The 19962-nt window shown below is 37.0% G+C and overlaps 2 protein-coding genes across 4 annotated transcripts; one reads left to right on the top strand and one right to left on the bottom strand.

Moving 5' to 3' along the window:
• Positions 1 to 745: 745 nt before the first annotated feature.
• Positions 746 to 3325, bottom strand: dpy30 (dpy-30 histone methyltransferase complex regulatory subunit). Of its 2 annotated transcripts, XM_081361717.1 has the most exons (5): positions 3257 to 3325; positions 2922 to 2962; positions 2640 to 2687; positions 2343 to 2494; positions 746 to 974 (listed from the first exon to the last, which is right to left on the bottom strand). In XM_081361717.1, exons 1-5 carry the CDS (start codon positions 3264 to 3266, stop codon positions 902 to 904), a joined length of 324 nt encoding a protein of 107 aa, XP_081217843.1. In that variant the 5' UTR covers positions 3267 to 3325; the 3' UTR covers positions 746 to 901. The 2 variants fall into 2 exon arrangements, with proteins under 2 accessions (XP_081217843.1, XP_081217844.1); XM_081361718.1 differs by lacking the exon at positions 2640 to 2687.
• A 1566-nt stretch (positions 3326 to 4891) lies between these two features.
• spast (spastin) lies at positions 4892 to 19190 on the top strand. Of its 2 annotated transcripts, XM_081361709.1 has the most exons (17): positions 4892 to 5391; positions 7666 to 7749; positions 9963 to 10046; positions 10843 to 10923; positions 11037 to 11191; positions 12133 to 12278; positions 12686 to 12779; positions 13126 to 13200; positions 13291 to 13362; positions 14961 to 15036; positions 15120 to 15211; positions 15289 to 15368; positions 15450 to 15492; positions 15635 to 15714; positions 15795 to 15865; positions 15983 to 16023; positions 18334 to 19190. In XM_081361709.1, the coding sequence occupies exons 1-17, from the start codon at positions 5067 to 5069 to the stop codon at positions 18457 to 18459; spliced, it is 1725 nt and encodes a 574-aa protein (XP_081217835.1). In that variant the 5' UTR covers positions 4892 to 5066; the 3' UTR covers positions 18460 to 19190. The 2 variants fall into 2 exon arrangements, with proteins under 2 accessions (XP_081217835.1, XP_081217836.1); XM_081361710.1 differs by lacking the exon at positions 10843 to 10923 and having other exon boundaries at positions 4900 to 5391; positions 18334 to 19054.
• Positions 19191 to 19962: the final 772 nt, after the last annotated feature.

The following is a 19962-nucleotide window of genomic DNA, read 5'->3' as shown; positions in this document are numbered from 1 at the left end:
TGGTGCCTTGATTTGTCGTTTTTCTGTGCCGTCGAAATTGTGCATGCGAACTAGTGCACTGAAGCTGAGACACAGAAAGCAGAAACTGAATTATTCTACTCTACTTTATCAAGTTTCAGGTCAATTTTTTCCCAGCATTTTCAGTTTAACATCATACTCAATGTAATCTATTATCACTTAATATTAGTCTGAAACTAATTGAAAACATGTTGGTTGTATATTGTGCTGAGAGTCATTTGCTGTAAAATGATCCCCTCTCAGTTTAATAAATCTGAATTTCTTTTTTATCTGTTAACTGAATGAAACTAACTATGTTTCATCTACTGCTTTATGAAAGAGCTTTAATGGCCATGGTGATTTCAGCTGCTGAGAAACAGACCTGCTGTGAGTGCTTTAGGATTTTTTTTTTTTTTGCATATGCTGAGAGTGTCTAATCTTTATATAGGAGAAGGAAATTATATTTACTACTGATTCAAATTTGAATTGTTTTTGTATGTTCACAGTTAAACGAAATTGTTTCCCTCAATAGTTTCTGTCTGTTACTGTCATGCACAGTGCTTGGTGTCGTGTAATAAAATATCAAGCAAATTAAAGGGGAATGAAGCCGAGCTGCATTTTTGTATATGACAAGCCACATGTCTGACACAGTTTGTATGCAAATGTAAAATTTTGTGTAAAAAAAAAAAAAAGTTTTACCTGCCCAACAACTTGTCAATTCTCAAACAAAGAAAAACCACACCACTGAAACGTACATCACTGCTTGAGCATTTTATTAGCTTAAAAAACTACAGTAACATCGGGAAACAATCTGAAGAGCGTGACACCATTACATTTAAATCCACAACACAAAAAAAAAGAAAAGAAAAATGAAATCCTAAGTCTTCCGCAGCACGCTGTGCCTTTAATTCCGTTCCTCAAACTGGGACTTGTTCTTCAGTAAGAATGCCGCTAAAAACTCGATGGGATTTGGAGGCCTGAAGGAAGATGGACAGTGAGATTAGATACATGTTCTTAATTTATACAAGTAAGGAAATTTAATAGCGATTATATATATTATATTGCGATTCTTGTATATTCATATTATTTCATTATATATATTCAGTCACCGTGTGCGAGGGCTAAATTTAAAAATTTCAAACACTGATGGCAGACACTCCTTTGTTATTTTCCTTATATATATTTTTTATTTTTTTTGTAGTGCCTTTCAAACAACAGGGGACCTCAAGATGACTTAGGGATGCGCCGATATATATTGGTATCGGTCGATAAAAGCAATTATTTTAACTATCGGCCGATTGTATCTTATCAAAAGTCAACAAAATTTGTCAAACCGACTTTCAAAGTTGACAGTTGAAAATAGTGACGTTAAAGCAGGCTCTGTGATTCACCTGTAGTTTTTTCCCACACCAATCATTATTTGTAGCGCCTCCCATTCAATAATCTCAAGGAGCTTTGTGCTCTGTTACTTCAGATAAGAAACAAAGTCTCAGCTTTCAAATTCTGTCCATTTTATCACGAAATTCAAACAATAAATGGCGTTTTGACGCTCCTAAATGTGACGTGACAGATCTGTAGAGCCTCAGATGAAGCGCCAGAGTCTTTTCTTCCACTTTAACACAAATTAAAACAAGAAAAAACATGCATGAACATCAGAAGATATGTTGAATGATACAGTACAACTTACCAAACTGCATCATGTCTCATGTTAATCACTCAATAAGTGTTTAAACCACGGAGAGACGTCAATAAAGCTGCTTGAGAACAATGTGTCACTTAACATTGTATTTACCTCAGGAAAGTTTTCCAATGTTCACAGTTCATTAGTTAGCTAAATAAAATAAACTGTTAATTACATATGTCTGATTTAATAAATTTGTCATGAAGACAACAAGCGTTTCTGAAAACTACCTTATGTGCAACCGAGTTGTATATAAACATTTCAGAGTGTAATTATTATATATGAAAATAAATACCAGTTTTTAATTATGGTAATGTACCAAATGAGAGGGTTCCCTGGCCTGAATAGTAGTTTGCCGCATTATTTGGGAGAGATTGTTTTTCCCCTTAAGAAAATCAAACTATCGGCAGATATCATTCTGAATAATCGGCCATCGGTATCAGCGTAGAAATAAAAATAAAGACAAAACAAGCATTAAAATAAGCTAAAACTCAAGATATTTCTTAGTATTTGGTTATTTTTATAGCAGATATACCTCTTTTAGTTAGGAGGGAATGGTGGTTTGAAGACAAGATGGTTGAGATACACTGGTTTCGGGCAATCGTGATCCATACAACGACGTGAATTTTTACATTTGGAAAAATGGTGCATTGATGATACAGACCTTTCCTTGGCCAGAACCGACAAGCCCTGCAGGAGAATAGGAACCACCGTCTGATCCAGGTACGCTCGTGTAGGAAGCGTCTGCAGGGTCTGAGGGTCCACCTTCTGTTTGGTGACTTTTTCAGAGGTTGTTTTCTCATTCTCCACTATTCTCTAGAGGAACACACAGACGCCGAGCCGTTACACTACAATCATAGAACTAACGCTTGATTCACATTGCAAACAATTCGGAACTGTTTATCAAATAAGATTCTCAATATAAATTCAACTTCCTCAAATTTAAGCACAGATGTTGTACCTGGATGTTTTCAGTGAGGCCATATTCTGCATGAGGATTTTCTGGGACCTAACATAAACAAGAAACATCTTGTGTTTTGCTTATTGTCTATTTTTATTCCTCTATCTTATACCCTTTTAATTTATTGTGATTCTATTAATCTTTGTTCAGCACTTTTGTCAACCTCGGTTGTGTTTAAATGTGCTCTATGAATAAACATTGATCGATTGATTGATCAACTGATCAAGAAAAAGTGACAAAGTGCTTCACTGGGATGAAATGAAATTGTGCAGTGATACTCACAGCAGTGTGTCCCTCCATGCTCTGCTCAGCATCAGTGTGTTCTGTTAGAATCAAAATTAAATTACATTAATTTGTTAATAACAAGTTTAAGAACTCACGCACAGTACTACATTATATACGAGCAGTGCATATGTTGATGTAAAGTCAAATTACTGTAGTGAATGGCGGGATTCAATGAGCCGTTGCAGCACAACGCTACCAATAATAAACAATCAGCCGTTTGCCAAGAACTACAACTCTCCCTACAGTATGCTAACATTGACGATGTCTAAAAATATAATCACTGCAGAATTCCTGAGTGTAAAATAAACCACAAAGCTCAGGACAGCACTTACCGTCCGCCATAGTTTGTTGTTGGTTTCTACGCTGTTGGCGTTGCGCATGCGCAAAACACACGCTTGAATGACGCTAGAGTAGGCTCTAAAACGCAACATTATGAAGCTGCAGACTCGGAGCCTGCAGCTACAGTCCCGCACCCAGAGTCCCGCATTCTCAGACCCCTCGTTTTTCGAGACAGCGCCTCCTGCTGTCCGAAAGATCGTATAACACCCTTATCCAAATGCCATTGAAAACAATAGGATGCAATATTACGGTCTCGTTTTATTTAAAGTTATCCAAATAAATATTTGCTTAATGCATGTTTAATGCATGTGCCAAAAAAAAACGTGTTCTCAGTAGTTATTTTTTTAGCATGGGTGTAATATTATGTGATATTATATTGCTACAATGTTTTTTATTTATTTATTCAAATTTCAATTTTTCTTTCAGTTCAACCTAATGGTCTAATTAACATTATACCATGCTAACATTACAAAACTATATTTTGAATGCGAAGCAAAACTCAAATAAGAACAGACAAAACACCAATAATAAACAATTCTGTACTTTATTTAACGATCACCTAAACATCATCTTGCTGTAAACAGGACAAAGCAAAGAAAAAAGGAAGAAAGAATTGTGTTAGTGACTTCACTTTGTCTTCAATTGCATTAAAAGAACTCCTCATAAGTCGCTTTGGATAAAAGCGTCTGCTAAATGAATAAATGTAAAATGTCATGTAAATGCATAAGGTAAAATAATTACTTTCTGGTAGGCGAATATGTTCCTTCTTTTTTCATTATTTTTGCAATCGCTGTCAAATTCCTCGACGTCACTAAAATAAAAGATGAATGCCGATCATGCAGATGAATGAAAGTAATTTTAATACTTACGTTTTATAAGAACTAATTTAAATAGTCTACATAAATTAGCCTATATAAAGTAAAATAATTACTGGATTAATGGTTGGACTATTCATATGTTGGTGTATCGATGAGCTATAAAGTAGTTTGATTAAAAATGAAATCGAATGAGTATGATTCGCTAAATTAAATTAAATTTGATAGGAGGAGCTGTCTCGAAAAACGAGGGGTCTGAGAATGCGGGACTCTGGGTGCGGGACTGTAGCTGCAGGCTCCATGTCTGCAGCTTCATACTACTCCTAAAACGGGCGCGGCTTGTCGGCCAGACGTTGCCTCTGATTGGCCAGGTACGATTGGCTTAAATTATTTTAACTATTTTCTGTGTATTTTATTGTATACAGTGTTTCTCAGTTATTGATATTCACTCATATTATTGAGGTGTAAAACATTTCCTAGAAGCTGCTGAAGCCAAACCTTAACGGTGTGGTCACGTGACATCTGTTACTGTTCCAGTCAGATGTTTGTTATGTGGATAATAAATATGGATACTTATAGATATGGATACTTTCCGTTGTACAAATGTCTCCAAAATTATGCAAAACTTACATAAAAAATAAAAAGATGTCAGAGTATAATAAAACAGAGAGGAAACGCTACCTCACTTATAGCTTCATAAAATCATTATTTTTTAGTAACTGCTTAAGGTTATGTATATTTTTAAAAAAATAGTTTGGAGCCAGACCGTTTCATTTTATAATATTTTTGTAACATTTGTCGCCCAATGTCAGCGACGCGATGTGGTTCACGTCATTAGCGCGAGACCATATTCGCCAAACACACACAACAGTGACTTCCGCGATCGATGCTGGCCAAAACAAACCGGAGAACCGACATCGCAGAGAAATAAAACTCTTCGTTGTCAAACACCCGGTCCATTATGGTATGGAGAGCCCGAATAGGGTGAATGAATTCTGGGGACAGAGCGAGACAACGAGGATCAGCGCGTGCGGGAGGACGCACCCGCGCACAGGTGTCTGACGGAACCGGCCGGAGTTCGTTACTGGACCGGCTGCGCTCCTTCATCCGAACCCTCGCCCGGCTCCCGCTGTCCCTGCTCCGGGCTCTGCTTCTGCTTCTCCTGTGCCTGTTCCGGCCGACCCGACGAACCATGGCGGCCAAAGATCGCGGCTCCGACGCGTGCGACGAGACCGGAGAGCTGATACGAAACTACCACAAACAAGCGTTTGAGTTCATTTCTTTGGCTCTGCAGATCGACGAGGATGACAAAGGTGTCTGTTTTTTATTACTATTCTCTAAATATGGTGTGCATATAAAAAAATATACTGTCCCCTTACAAATTAGCCTACCTAAGTAGTTTGTACATGTACCCTGGGATAGAGAATCATGAATACTTTACAGTAATTATTAATTATTATGAGTAATGATGTTGATTATTATTATTATTATATAGTGAAATATGTGTGAAAGTAACTGTCCCCTTAAAAAATGAACAAAACGTTACCTAAGTAGTTTGTACATGTACCCTGGGATATAGAATTATGAATACTTTACAGTTATTATTTTTATTATGAGTAATGATGACGATTAGGCTATTATTATGAGTATTATATAAGTTTTTTTTTTATCTTTTAGTTGTATTCATTTTATCTTTATGCACAGTGTTTTCAACTTTGTTTTGGTTTTCCTGGTTCTCATTTGCTATTGTAGTAAGTTATGTAACCTATAAACATTGATTTTTATAGCACTACAGTGCAATGCTGCATTGTATGGGTTTTTTTGGGGGGCGATGTTCTTTAGAGACCCAACAAAAGTCACTATTTATCTGTAGACCCGGTATTATGAAACTGAAAATCAGTTAAGTAGAAAATGTGTATACCATGGACATTATATGCACAGTAATCACTGGTACCATGGTATTACCATCTGATGCCATCACTTTACCAGGGTCTCGCCACTGGACTTTTTGTAAGACTGCCTTATGTTTTGTACTACATTCCAGCACTGTAAACCAGTTCTGGTGTTGGTTTTACTTTCACTTCGTCTGTTCAGAAGGATCCTGCACTTCATGTGACGCATTGGTTTGAAGTGTTTCGACTCTTGACTGAGATGACCTAGATTGACATAGATCAATGTTGGATGTTAGATGTTGGATGTTGGATGTTGACATAGATGTTGGACGCCAGCCATGATAACCGCGGTCCCAAAGCTGTGTTTGCGGTCAGTAGAGCGGTTCAGAACACAGGTCTGCTTGATCCCTGAGGTCAGGAGAGTTGAGAGGCCTGATTCAGGTTGACATGGATTGTCCTCATCGGCAGTCGAGTGGAAAACGAGGCCCCATGTACTGACACTCTGTGAAGAACCCGATCACTGGCTCAGCTTTGCAAGGCTGTCCTTATCTTTTGATATCATGCTTATCATGTCTTTTCTTTGGCCCTGTTTACACCTGGTATTAAGATCATGCGTTTTGGTCGATAGGATCACAAGTGGACGCCGCCTACTGACCTGATGTGTAAACATTATGGGAAACGCGCTAGCCAGACGGGATTTAACCCAGAGTTAAAATGTTCTTAAACGATAGTTTAAACCTACTTTTAACCAGGGTCATTTTTAAAGTGGATTTGAACCATGCAATGTTGTTTAGCAACAGTCAACCAATCATAAACTGCCTAAGTAAAATATTGCAAAACATTGATCTTAAATTTTTTTATACGAAAATAATTATTTATGGTCAGAAATCGATACACTACTATTCAAAAAGTTTGGGGTCACTACCATTTTTTTTATTTATTTTTTAAAGAAATTATACTTTTATTCAACAAGGATGCATTAAATTGGTCAAAGAAGACAGTTAAAATACTTCTTTTATCAATAAATGCTTTTCTTTTGAACTTTCTATTCATCAAATAAGTTTCCACATTAAGCAGCACAAATAAATGATTTCTGAAGGATCATGTGACACTGAAGACTGGAGTAATGATGCTGAAAATTCATTTAGATCACAGGAATAAATTACATTTTAAAATACATTCAAATAGAAAACACTTATTTTAAATTGTCATAATATTTCACAATATTACTATTTCCACTGTATTTTTGACCAAATAAGAGATATCTACCAACCCCAAACTTTTGGACAGTACTTTATATAAATATATGTTCATGTGATTTATTGTGACCTGGATTTGTTCCATTCGTCATATCTCAGGACATTATGTCGTCTGTCGCTCATTGTGCGCCAGCGGCATCAGTGAAAACAAAGAACTTGTTCAATAGATTCATCAGCTGTTTCTCAATCCCATCATGCCCAGGGGCATAATGTTTGGGCCGTCACGCATGACTGTTAGCACGTACTGTTTTATTTTGAGAGCATATTTCAACTAAAGCATTGACAACAAAATATCTGTGATGTAAATTGTATCTGGAAGTTTGACAGTGGTGCTTTGAAACCCAGGCGTGTTGGTTAAGAATTAAAGCATTAGTAGTGTGTGTGTATCATCCCTACAGGATAGAGAATGATCTGTGATCTGTCTGACCTGTTGTAGGTGATAAAGACAAGGCGGTGCAGTGGTACAGGAAAGGCATCACTGAACTGGAGAAGGGCATCTGTATCCAGGTCACTGGAACTGGTGAGATTATTCAGTCATATTGATTTCCGTTAGTGTGTAAACAAACTATGTGATGATGTGTTTTAATTACATTAGCATTCACGACAGATTGTGTATGTGTGTGTGTGTGATTTTGTGTGTGTGTGTTTGCGTGTGTGTGTGTGTTGGCACTGTTTAACCCTATATTCTTTAATGTACACTGTCGTTCTAAAGTTTGGGTCAGTAAGAAGTCTCTTCTCACCAAAGCTGGATTTATTTGATCAAAAATAAGTCTCTTCTCACCAAAGCTGGATTTATTTGATCAAAAATACAGTGAAAACAGTAATATTGTGAAATATTATTACAATTTAAAATAATGGTTTTGGATTTGATGCTGTATTTGTTTATATTTTAAAATGTCATTTATTCCTGTGATCAAAGCTGAATTTTCAGCATCATTACTCCAGTCTTCAGTGTCATATGATCCTTCAGAAATCATTCTGATATGATGATTTGATGCTCAAGAAACATTTCTGATTATTATCAATGTTGAAAACATTGAAAACAAAAGCAGTTTTTGCTGCTTCATATTTTTTGTGGAAACCATGATGCATTTTTTCAGGATTCATTGATTAATAGAAATAACAGCATTTAACTGAAAATCTTTTGACATTATAAATGTTTTTTACTGTCGGTTTTGATCAATTTAATGCATCCTTGCTGAATAAAAGTATACATTTCTTTAAAAAAAAATAAAAAATTAATTAAACTGTCATCATTTATTTACCATCATGCTGTTCCAGACTCATGTCACTTTCTTTTCTTCCTTTGTACACAAATGTGATTTTTTTGAATGAATAAATTGCTATCAAAGTCTAAAATGAGTTTTTGTCAGAGTATCATAGAATTGGCCCATATGTATGGAAGAATAAAACATTTTAAAAGATAATTGCGACTTTTTATCTCACAATTGCGACTTTACATCTCACAATTCTGACTTTATTTCTCAGAATTGTGTGTTATAAAGTCAGAATTGCGTAAAATAAAGTCGCAATTGCGTGTTATAAAGTCAGAATTGCGAGATATAAAGTCAGAATTGCATGAAATAAAGTCGCAATTGCGTGAAATAAAGTCGCAATTGCGTGTTATAAAGTCAGAATTGCGAGATATAAAGTCAGAATTGCATGAAATAAAGTCGCAATTGCGTGAAATAAAGTCGCAATTGCGTGTTATAAAGTCAGAATTGCGTGAAATAAAGTCAGAATTGCATGAAATAAAGTCGCAATTGCGTGAAATAAAGTCGCAATTGCGTGAAATAAAGTCCGAATTGCGTGAAATAAAGTCGCAATTGCGTGTTATGAAGTCAGAATTGCGAGAAATAAAGTCATAATTGCATGAAATAAAGTCGCAATTGCGTGTTATAAAGTCGCAATTGCGTGTTATAAAGTCGGAATTGCGAGATATAAAGTCAGAATTGCATGAAATAAAGTCGCAATTGCGTGAAATAAAGTCGCAATTGCGTGAAATAAAGTCAGAATTGCGTGAAATAAAGTCGCAATTGCGTGAAATGAAGTCAGAATTCTAAGGAAAAAAAAGACAGACTTTTTTTTTAACCTCAGAATAGTTTATATCTCATAATTCTGACTTTATATCTCCCAATTGCGTGTTATAAAGTCAGAATTGCGTGATATAAAGTCACAGTTGCAAGAAAAAAAGTCAGAATTCTGACTTTATAAGACGCAATTGCGACTTTATTTCACGCAATTCTGACTTTATATCTCTGACTTTATATTCTGAGAAATAAAGTCAGAATTGCGAGATGTAAACTCGCAATTGTGAGATAAAAATTCGGAATTATCTTTTAAAATGTTTTATTCTGTGGCGGAAACAAGCTTCCATACATATGACTTGTGCGGTGTTTCTAATGGTGACATTTTATTTAAGAGTTTCAGTGATTTAACCGCTTAAATGTCTTTATTTCGCTTACATTTCGATCCGTTCGTCACACAAAGCTCTAAACTAGGGCCACTTTATGGTGCTTTTATGTTTCTTATCTTCTACTTTCATTATATTGAAAATAGATAAGACTATTCTTTTTGAATAAGGAAGAACAAAAAAAAGTCAAACCGCTTTGGAACAACATGAGGGTGAGGAAATGATGACAGATTTGTCATGTTTGTGTGAACTATCCCTTAAAGCGTAGATGAAGAAGTTTTTGTAGGGCTTGATAGAAGGTCTTCATCTGGCTATTTCAGGAGAGAAGGCAAACAGAGCCAGAAAGCTTCAGGACAAAATGATCAGCAACCTCACCATGGCCAAAGACCGGCTGGAGCTTCTGGGTAAGCGGATACAGTGACGTGACGAGGATGTGTGTGTGTTGATTCATCAACTCTAATAAGAGATGATGTCATGTGTTGTGCTTGTGCTCTATATCCTACACACGGGTGTGTTCACCTCACACTCTTCTGTGAAAGCCTGTGTGATTGTGCAATGATTCACGTCTGTTTTATGTTTGATCATATTAAGGTAAAGTTTTGGCACTCTGCACATTAAAGTGGGATAGGAGAAAGCATTTTAAAATGACACGCTTCACTTTTATTGCATGCACACACTGTTCTTATTCCTCCATAATCAGCGTTTAACACTTTCTGTGTTTCTGCTTGGGTTCTTGTGTGTGAATCGGTCAAGAAATGTATCCAGAACATGCCCAGATCACCTCAAAAACAGAAGGAAAAAAATCTAATTAAATTTTGCCCAAAGAGTATGAAGACTATTTCGTTTTATTTTATTGGTTGTGACATTTTTATGATAAAATTTAAATTACAAGCACATTTTACACCAAAATTGTCATTTACTGCAAGGCAAAAATGTATGTTAAAATTTTATATATATATATATATATATATATATATATATATATATATATATATATATATATATATATATATATATATATATATATATATTTGCAAAAATAATATTTCTCTTCCTTTTTTTGTATTTTGAGGTGAAATGTGACTTGGACATGTTTTTCACCCTAATAACTTCTGTTCTGCTTCATTATTATTCTCTGGAGGTTTTGTTTCCCTTTAAATGTCTTCCTCTCTGTCTGTTTCCTGTTCTGCAATCACAAAGGCAAACTGGTTTCTAAGTCTCCAGCAGAGGGCTTCTCTGATCACACCAGCCTTTCTTTCTCCAATGGGAACCTGCGTCCAGGTGTGTGTTTTGGGGATTCTGGGAGATCTGTGTGCTGCATATAAGGCGATCAGAGAGACTCTAGTCTAGAGGGACATTTCTGTTTATGTACGGGCATGTGTTTGTTGTTGCAGGCGGTGGAGCAGTTTCCAAAAAGAGGGACACTCTCACAATCACAAGTCAATCCCATCTGCGACCCAAAAACCCTCCCAAATCTGCCCAGAATGCATCTGGCCTGCACCGCACGCCCTCGACCAGCGGCAGGACCGGCCCTCAGAACAACCAGAAGGTTCGTCTCACAGGGGTCAGACTTCAGACTGTCTGCACATTGTCACTTCTTCAGGCCATGTGCCACCTTAAAGGGATAGTTTGCCAAATTTTTTTTATTAATTAATATATAATAAATGATAAAATATAAAAAGATATATATATAAATTCATATAAAAAATTTCTGGTAATTTACTCACCCTCAGGGCATCCGAGATGTAGGTGACTTTTTTTCTCCAGTTGAACAGTTGGAAATGTGGTATTTGGTGATTTGTTTAATGCAAGTCAATGGCTGCCGTCACTTCAAGAGTCAAAAAAACATACATAGGCTAAACATAATTAATGATGACGAGACATTGAGGTATTATGAAGCAATATGATCGGTCTGTGGAAGAAACTCTACATACATTACCTGTAATCCACAGCCTCTGCAAACGGTCCTGACAGTCTACAGCGCGAGCTTCCTGTCGTATAATGGCGTATGTGCGGGAGTTCAAACGTTGAGAATCTGTGAAATGCATATATAGGTTGCTGCATCCAGGATAAGCACAAGTTTGATTTTGATGAACAATACAACATGCTCATCCTCCATCTCTCTTGTAAACAAACACAGCATCAGCTCACTTGTGTGTTTGCTCGCGCGAATACGTCATTATGCGACAGGAAGTTCGCGCTGCAGACTGTTGTGAACGCGATCTGGACAGTTTGCCGAGGCTGTGGATTACAGATAATGGTGTAAATAATGTACAGTTTCTTAAACAGACTGATCGTTTCGCTTCATAAGACCTCAATGTATCGTCAGAAGCCATGGGTATTAATTTAGTTTCGCTTGTATATTAACAGTAAATTAACATCAAATTTTAATTTTTGGGTGAACTAACCCTTTAAGATTCTGTCTATGTAGGCAGCTCATTAGTTTTGGAACAGAGCACATGTGGCTGAACCTCGCTGTGGTGTTTGTAGGGGCCCTCGGCAAAAGGAGGTGTCAGACATAACGTGAAAGCCAGCAGCGCTGCCACTGCGTCACCTCAGAGGAAAAGAGACATGAAGAACTTAAAAAATGTGGACAGCAAACTGGCCAACCTCATCCTCAACGACATTGTAGACAGGTAGCATTAGAACCATTCTGATCAAGCATGTAGAATATGGATCTGCAATCAGATATTGTTTGTATATGAATTGTTTAGAAAAAAAGACAGGCAAATATTGCTGTTTATGACAATGGTATTATATTGATGCATATAAATGATTAGATTCTGTATGTGTTTTTTGTAACGGAAAGGATATATTAAGTAAATTGCATCTAAAAGTGATCCATTTAAACCATTTTAAAAGATATTTTATTAGATATAGTTTCCACAAAAATACTAAGCAGCTAAACCTCTTCAACATTGGTAATAGTAAATGTTTCTTGAGCACCAAATCAGCATTTCTGAAGGATTATGTGACAAATATCTAAAAAAAATGGTGATGTTTCCATTGAGGCTGATGGTGTGTGTGGTTGTGTTTGTTTCAGCGGGGCAACGGTGCAGTTTAATGACATAGCAGGGCAGGATTTGGCGAAGCAGGCGCTGCAGGAAATCGTTATCCTTCCCGCTCTTCGTCCAGAGGTCTGTCTGCACACCTGTACACATCTGTACCCCCAGTTTTCACTTCTCACAATGGCCCAGATTGACTTAAATGTCCAAAATAGCGTCGATGGGAGTGAAAAGTTCTTCGCGAGATTTCCTGACGACATGCAAATAAAAGAACACAGACGGAATCGGATCATTTCCATAATGACAAACACAATCTGCTAAAAGCAGCGCAAATCAGCGTCTGCTTTAATACGTGCAAATACCAGTTAACTGACTAGCGCAAGCCTTAGAAAATCACCTTGCATGACAAACCTGGTTATAATAAACTATTGTTATATTTGTTACGTGTTTCTAATGACATTTCTGCTGCTCTCCACAGCTGTTTACTGGTCTCAGGGCTCCTGCCAGAGGACTCCTGCTCTTCGGCCCCCCTGGCAATGGGAAGACCATGCTGGTAAAACACAAAAAAAGACTTCTTTTTAGATGAATGTATATTTATATACCATGGGAATAGAACTATAGTGATCTTTCCATTTCCTCACAGGCGAAAGCTGTTGCGATGGAGTCTAATGCTACGTTTTTCAACATCAGCGCTGCCAGTCTCACCTCCAAATATGTGAGTGATCATGCGATGTTTCATAGACACTGTCCACAGTTAGACTAATGAACTGTCATTGTTTATTTGGGTATCTTCTTCTTCTTCTGAAAATATTGTCCAAAATTTGTGTCTGTCTTTGTGGTTTATGCTGATTCTGATGATATCCCATTTGTCAATTTTCGTAACTTTGCTTGTCCAGCATTTTGAAATCTATGAAAAACAGGTTTTTTGGTCACACTTTAGATTAGGGTCCAATTCTCACTATTAACTGACTTTTGCCTCAATAAACTCCTAATTACTGCTTATTAATAGTAAGATAGTTGTTAAGTTTAGGTATGGGGTACGATTAAGGGATGCAGAATATGGTCATGCAGAGTAAAGGCCCGTACACACCGGGATGAATATCGGCGCGCGTTATTCGCCAGCGTTTTTCAACGCGTTTTTTGTGTTCACACCCAAGCGATTTTCGCTGACGATGAGCCGAGTGAACATGCAAATTCATTCCCTGACATTAGATGGCGCTTAATACCACTCCATAACAGTTCTCTTTTATCAAGATTTTTGTAGTCGCTGTCGCGTTTGTCATATAGTTATTTATGTTCCGACACCAACGAGACCAGCAGCTCTACATTCATCTTGCCTTGCATCTTCCTCGTCTTATTTCTTCCCGGCAGTGTTTAGACGCTACTCGGCGTATATCTTCTTCGCCGTTACGTATGTGTGCTCGGCAAGACCGTTTTGTGTTTGAGCGCCCCCAAGTTGTGTTTTACTGTAACTTCAGAAGCTCCAGACACGTGAGCAAAAGCGCCAATCTCATTGGTCGGATAGTTTTTGACGCGGCGCGTCAAACCAAAAAAACGAACCCGAGGCGTTTTTTTTTTTAAAATGACGCTTTTACGCGTGCCGTTTTTCGCGCCGGTGTGCACACTCACATTGGCGCCCTTTGTTTAGTTACGAGGCGTTAAACGTCGGCGAATATCGCGCGTGAAATTCGTCCCGGTGTGAACAGGCCTTAAGGCATTAATATGTGCTTTATAAGTACTAATAAACAGCCAATATCCTAGTAATATGCATGCTAATAAGCAACTAGTTAATAGTGAGAATTGGACCGTAAACTAAAGTTTTACCGTTTTTGCTATTCCTCCTCCTCAATCTTTTTGGCTCAGATGATCTTTGGATCAAACCGCTCAGAAATGACCAGAATTTTTTTTTGATTTTTGCTATCATTACTGAGAAACACCTTTCCAAAGTTTGTTGTCCTGTGCTATTTCTGCTTAGCATGCTAATCATAAGCTATTCTTCTGAATATGGCTTGAGGGTCATCAGGCAAACTAAGGTTAGGTTAACAACTAAGTTAGCTTAGCATGTGAAATAATTAGCATGTAACTAATGCATCTGCGCTACTTGTTTTCAACGTAAACACCTGCTAGACTGACATCTTTAAACCGCTGCGCTCAAGTTAAAAGAGGTTCAACACATCTCTAGACTTTTTTGCGCTTTTTTTTTTTTTCATTCCACCTACAGCAAAAATGCGTTCTGTGTGAACCGGCCCAAAGCCATGTGTTGTTCTGTCTTAAGAAACACTTGTTGATTCATGTTGTTGTGTGCGTGTTCAGGTGGGAGAGGGTGAGAAGCTGGTTCGAGCTTTGTTTGCGGTTGCTAGGGAACTGCAGCCGTCAATCATCTTCATCGGTAAGAGCTGTCAGTCAGACTCATTGGTGCCTCAGGACTTGTGTATATGTGTAAACGTGTCATTAATGGTGGTTTGGGTGCAGATGAGATTGACAGTCTGCTGTGCGAGAGGAGAGAGGGCGAGCATGACGCCAGCAGAAGACTCAAAACAGAGTTTCTCATCGAGTTTGATGGAGTAAGTGCGCGTACTTCATATGAAAGTGTTTTCCCGATCGCGGGTGACGACGCTCATGGTGTGTGTGTGTGTTGTAGGTGCAGTCAGGAGGAGATGAGCGTGTGTTAGTAATGGGAGCCACTAACAGACCTCAGGAGCTTGACGAGGCTGTTCTTAGGTACCTTTGACCTGTCATCTGACACTTTCTTTCAAAGACTTCATCATTCTGCTCCCTCTAATGGACTCGTTTCTTCCACAGGCGGTTCGCTAAACGCATTTATGTGGCTTTACCTACAGAGGAGGTACTGTGTTCACACCAGGAATGGGCAAAAGACATTGCTTCTCTTTCACTGAATTAACTGTACAGTTTCTATTCGATTAATGATAAATACAGGTGGTAATCAGCTGTGTGTGTGTGTGTGTGTGTGTGTGTGTGTGTTTCAGACTCGTTTGGAGCTGCTCAAGAACCTCCTCAGTAAACACAGAAACCCTTTGTCTCAGAAAGAGCTGAGTCAGTTAGCCAGGTAAAATACAGGTTTATGTTTATGTAATGATTATTAATACTGTGTGTTTAAAAGGGAATTATGTTGTAATGTGCTTTCAGGATGACTGAGGGATACTCCGGCAGTGATCTGACCTCATTGGCTAAAGACGCTGCTCTCGGTCCGATACGAGGTACGATTGTGAGATGAAGATATTTTATTATGCATCAAGGCATTTTGCCCACTAGACAGTTTGGTTTGGAATTGGACTTTTGGTCAGATAATTATGTCCTGTTCATTTTTAACACAGAACTGAGGCCTGAACAAGTGAGGAACATATCACCCAATGAGGTAAAGAGCTTTCCACTTCTGAAGATTAAAGTGTGTGTGTGTCTATATATATACATATATAGACACACATATATAGACATACATATATATGTGACACACATATATAGACATACATATATATGTGTCTATATACATACATACTCTTATCGCGCGATAAAAAAAATATCGCCGTTAATCTATTCTCCAAGTTGGGTTGGGAGCTGGCTCAAGCTACACAAGCTATGATGACGCAATCTACCCGCGGCCGCGAGGAAGACCCGGCTGCAACCATCATATTCGTCGTCATCTTAAGTAAACGCGGCTGAAAGTGAAAGCTGGTGTAAAAGATCCGTGCAACATCCATTATTTGGACTTGGTTCGGATTTAAGCCGTCCGACGTAGACTGTGTGGTGTAACAGTTCGGTAAGTTAACACACGACTAATCCGTTCTACCACGTTCTAAAACGTTCTACCGTTTCATAAGTTCCAAGCCATAATAAACATTAGACCTACTTAAGTCTCTGCAGCTAGTGTACTTAAATTTTATTTATCTGCAAAATTATGTTGTATACTTACAGTTTTGCACAATATATGTTCTCAAAACTACATACACCCTTTCAAAAAAACAAAAACAAACATTTAGCAGTTGTTTAGCAGGGTCTGTGTAACCTGTTCTGAAATGGTTTTATTATAATATCGTTATCGCAAGAGGCTGCAATGTATATCACAATATGGATTTTAGGCCATATCGCCCATCCCTAATTAATAGCCTATAGTAGTTGATAATAACATAGGCCTACCTAATGGTGCCTACGGACGGTAACAGTACAGTAGTAACCTTTTACAGTCTATGAGTAGAACAGCTTTCTCAAGCAGTTTGTGATGCATTTTGGAAACAGGAGATGAGCCCCTGGTCTAATGCGCCACCTGGCTTGAGAAACCCGTTCTCAAAGACTTACTTTTATAGTCATTATTTGGGTAGCACACATATTCTGAATGCCTTCGGCAGAATTCAAATGAGCCATTTTAATCTAGATTAATCTAGATTAATTTCAAAATTAATCTAGATTAATCTAGATTAAAAAAATTAATCTATGCCCACCTCTAATATATATATATATGAAGAGTTCAGATGCAAAAGCCTCTAAGTGCCATCTGAAAGTTTCTTCTAGAATGATCATTTTTATAAAGCTTTTATATTTATTTTAAGTGTTTTCACTTAAATGACAATTAATAGGTAATTTGCATTGCCATTTAAGTGAAATTATTGTACTTAAATATATGAGCTTGATAGAAATGATCATTCTAGAAGAAAATTTCAGATGGCACTTAGAGGCTTTTGCATCTGAACTCTTCATATATATATATATATATATATATATATATATATATATATATATATATATATATATATATACACATTTTAATTAGTTTAAGAAAAAATCTGCTTTCATTTGTTTTGTTTTTAAATGTCTATGAAGGTTTTATTAATTTTCATTTCAGTTTTAGTTTATTTTTGCTAGTTATTAGTTTCTATCACTTGGTTATTTTAATCAAGTTAAACTAAATGAAAATGAGAAATGTTGCTTTGTCAACTAGCTGTTATAAAAACATTTTTGGGGTATTTTAATTCAATTATTAACATTTATTTATTTAATTTATTTTAATGGTTGTAGATTTAGCTAACTATAATAACCCTGCTATCAATTCTCTTATTAAAGGGATAGTTCACCAAAAAAATTAAAATTCTGTCACCATGTACTGCATATGATGTTTTTCTAAAATGAAAAACTAAAACAAACCAATTTTACACAAAAGTCAGTTAGCTGAGTGTTCATGCTGACAACAAGTCATTTGTACACAAAAATTGAAAGTATTAAGGCCCGTTCGCACCAAAGACGATTAACGATAAAAGTCGTTCTCAGTATAAAAGTCTAGCAGAGTTCACAGCACAACTATAACGATAACGGCACAGAGAAACAATATCATTGCAATCACTTTCAGAACGATTTTATCCAGCTGATGAACGATAAAAACATAGACAGCCAATCAGAATCCATCCTGCTGTAACGAGCTTGGATAAAACAGAACGTTATCGTCCACTAGTGTGAACGCTAATATAGTTATCGTTCTTGGTGTGAACGGGCCTTTAGAATAATTAAAAAATACTTTTAGATCCAAGATGAAAACTGAACGCCACTAACTGAATTAAACGTGACAATGGAACATTCTACACTTGATACATACTGTTATTTGAAAAACTAAATCCCCATGCTATTTTTGAACAGCATGACACATGCTGAGTTTCTCCCTCGTGTTTTTCTTGTTCAGATGAGGGACATCCGGTTTTCGGACTTCGCAGATTCCCTGAAGAGGATAAAGCGGAGCGTCGGCCCTCAAACGCTGGATCAGTACGTGCGCTGGAACCGAGAGTACGGCGACACGACAGCTGTATGACACCAGGACGCACTTCAGAACTGGGAGGAAGGCAAATGTTTTTTACTTGGAATAAAATAGTCTTTTCTATGACTTTTGCTTTTGCCTCTAACCTTGTGACCTGGAGCTCAATTCCTGCCCGAATTACGCCCAGAGCTTGAGATCTCAGATGATGTGGACAGCAAAGCATGACAAAAGATGTTTCGACAAAATCAAGAAACTTGTTTTCCCAACAAGTTTAAATCTGTACCGTGATAAATGTGTTGATTGATGTGTTTTCCTTGAATGACGGTGTGATGTGATGAAGTCAATCAAACGTGCTGAAGGATTGAGGTGATGATCTTGTTTTTAATCTTCAGATTTAAATGTACAGACACTAGGGGGCATCAGTTGAGTCTGTATGTCAATGTCTTCCCAAAGAACTGAAACCATGATACTGCTCCGTGTACAAATGTTTTCAGCCGCGTCTTTAATGTCAAATTTTGAAATGTTTGCAGTGAGCCATTGAGCAACGATTTGATTCATTTGTAAAGTGCATTACAGATTTATATAAAGATTGTAATAACTGAGTTGGTGTTAAATGATGCTTTATATTTATAAAAATGAAATATACTATAATTTACTTTTTAGTTAGGCTATAATTTATAATCTATTATTAATTATGTAAGGGATAATGTATAGACCTTGTCTTTTGACTTCCGGTCTGTATTTTCACAGCGATTTTGCGTGTTTATGAATGAACGGCTCGTTTTAAAATCTTCCCGGTCGACTGACATTTGTTAAGTCATCTGCTTTGAACATTACAGTCCTCATGTTAACTTTCGTTCACTTTACATTAAGTAAATCCACTTCAAAAGCTAATTTCTCCTGGACAGCAATGCCATAGAAATATACAGAGCGACCGCAAAAACGGAGGGACGTCTTTTTAAAAACTGAATACAGGGTTTCTGAAGTCTTAATTCACGCTTACACAAATTAAGGCCTTAAAAAGATCTTAAATCAGAGAAGAAAGTCTTGAATTCATAAAGTTATGGCATTAAATGTTGAATGCATTGCAAACAAATGATATTTTACAAATATTGAAAAAGATTCTTGATACGTTTACCTGAGATACAAATGTAAAATGAAGTCTTGAAAAATGTAATAACAAAATGAAGTGAGTTTATGCTTAAAACAAGAACATATGTCTGTCAGTTTGAATTAAGTTGATTTTTCTAGTTTTAAGCCAAACTCACTTTGTTTTGATCAATTTCACAGAAAACAAGACTTCATAATCTGTCATTTTATATCCAGTAGATCCATCTGATTTAAAAGAATCTTTAGAAACTTGCACTGGAAAACAAGACAAAAATACTGAGGAAGAACACCACTTTTTTGCAGTCTGATCAGACGATCCAGTAAAAGTTGTCTAGTGGTTGAGAGCAGAGGTATTTAAGCTACTTTTTTGTAAAATGAATTAAAAAGTAATGGATATCTGTGTGTTTTCAAACTCTGAAGTGTTGCCCATCAACACTGTGCTTCTCC

Source organism: Scardinius erythrophthalmus (genome assembly GCF_964197995.2).
Source record: "Scardinius erythrophthalmus genome assembly, chromosome: 3".
NCBI lineage: Eukaryota > Metazoa > Chordata > Actinopteri > Cypriniformes > Leuciscidae > Scardinius > Scardinius erythrophthalmus.
Note: the sequence above shows the minus strand (reverse complement) of the source record. Positions and strands in the feature narration are given on the sequence as shown.

Excerpts from the sequence above, each read along its gene's own strand:
- spast (XM_081361709.1), top strand. The coding sequence starts at position 5,067 with ATGAATTCTGGGGACAGAGCGAGACAACGAGGATCAGCGCGTGCGGGA. Across the intron at positions 10,047-10,842 it reads AGACCGGCTGGAGCTTCTGG|GCAAACTGGTTTCTAAGTCT; the intron begins GTAAGCGGATAC and ends GCAATCACAAAG. Across the intron at positions 15,493-15,634 it reads TGGCTTTACCTACAGAGGAG|ACTCGTTTGGAGCTGCTCAA; the intron begins GTACTGTGTTCA and ends TGTGTGTTTCAG.
- dpy30 (XM_081361717.1), bottom strand. Across the intron at positions 2,688-2,921 it reads GCATGGAGGGACACACTGCT|GTCCCAGAAAATCCTCATGC; the intron begins GTGAGTATCACT and ends TGTTTATGTTAG. Across the intron at positions 975-2,342 it reads TCGGTTCTGGCCAAGGAAAG|GCCTCCAAATCCCATCGAGT; the intron begins GTCTGTATCATC and ends ATCTTCCTTCAG.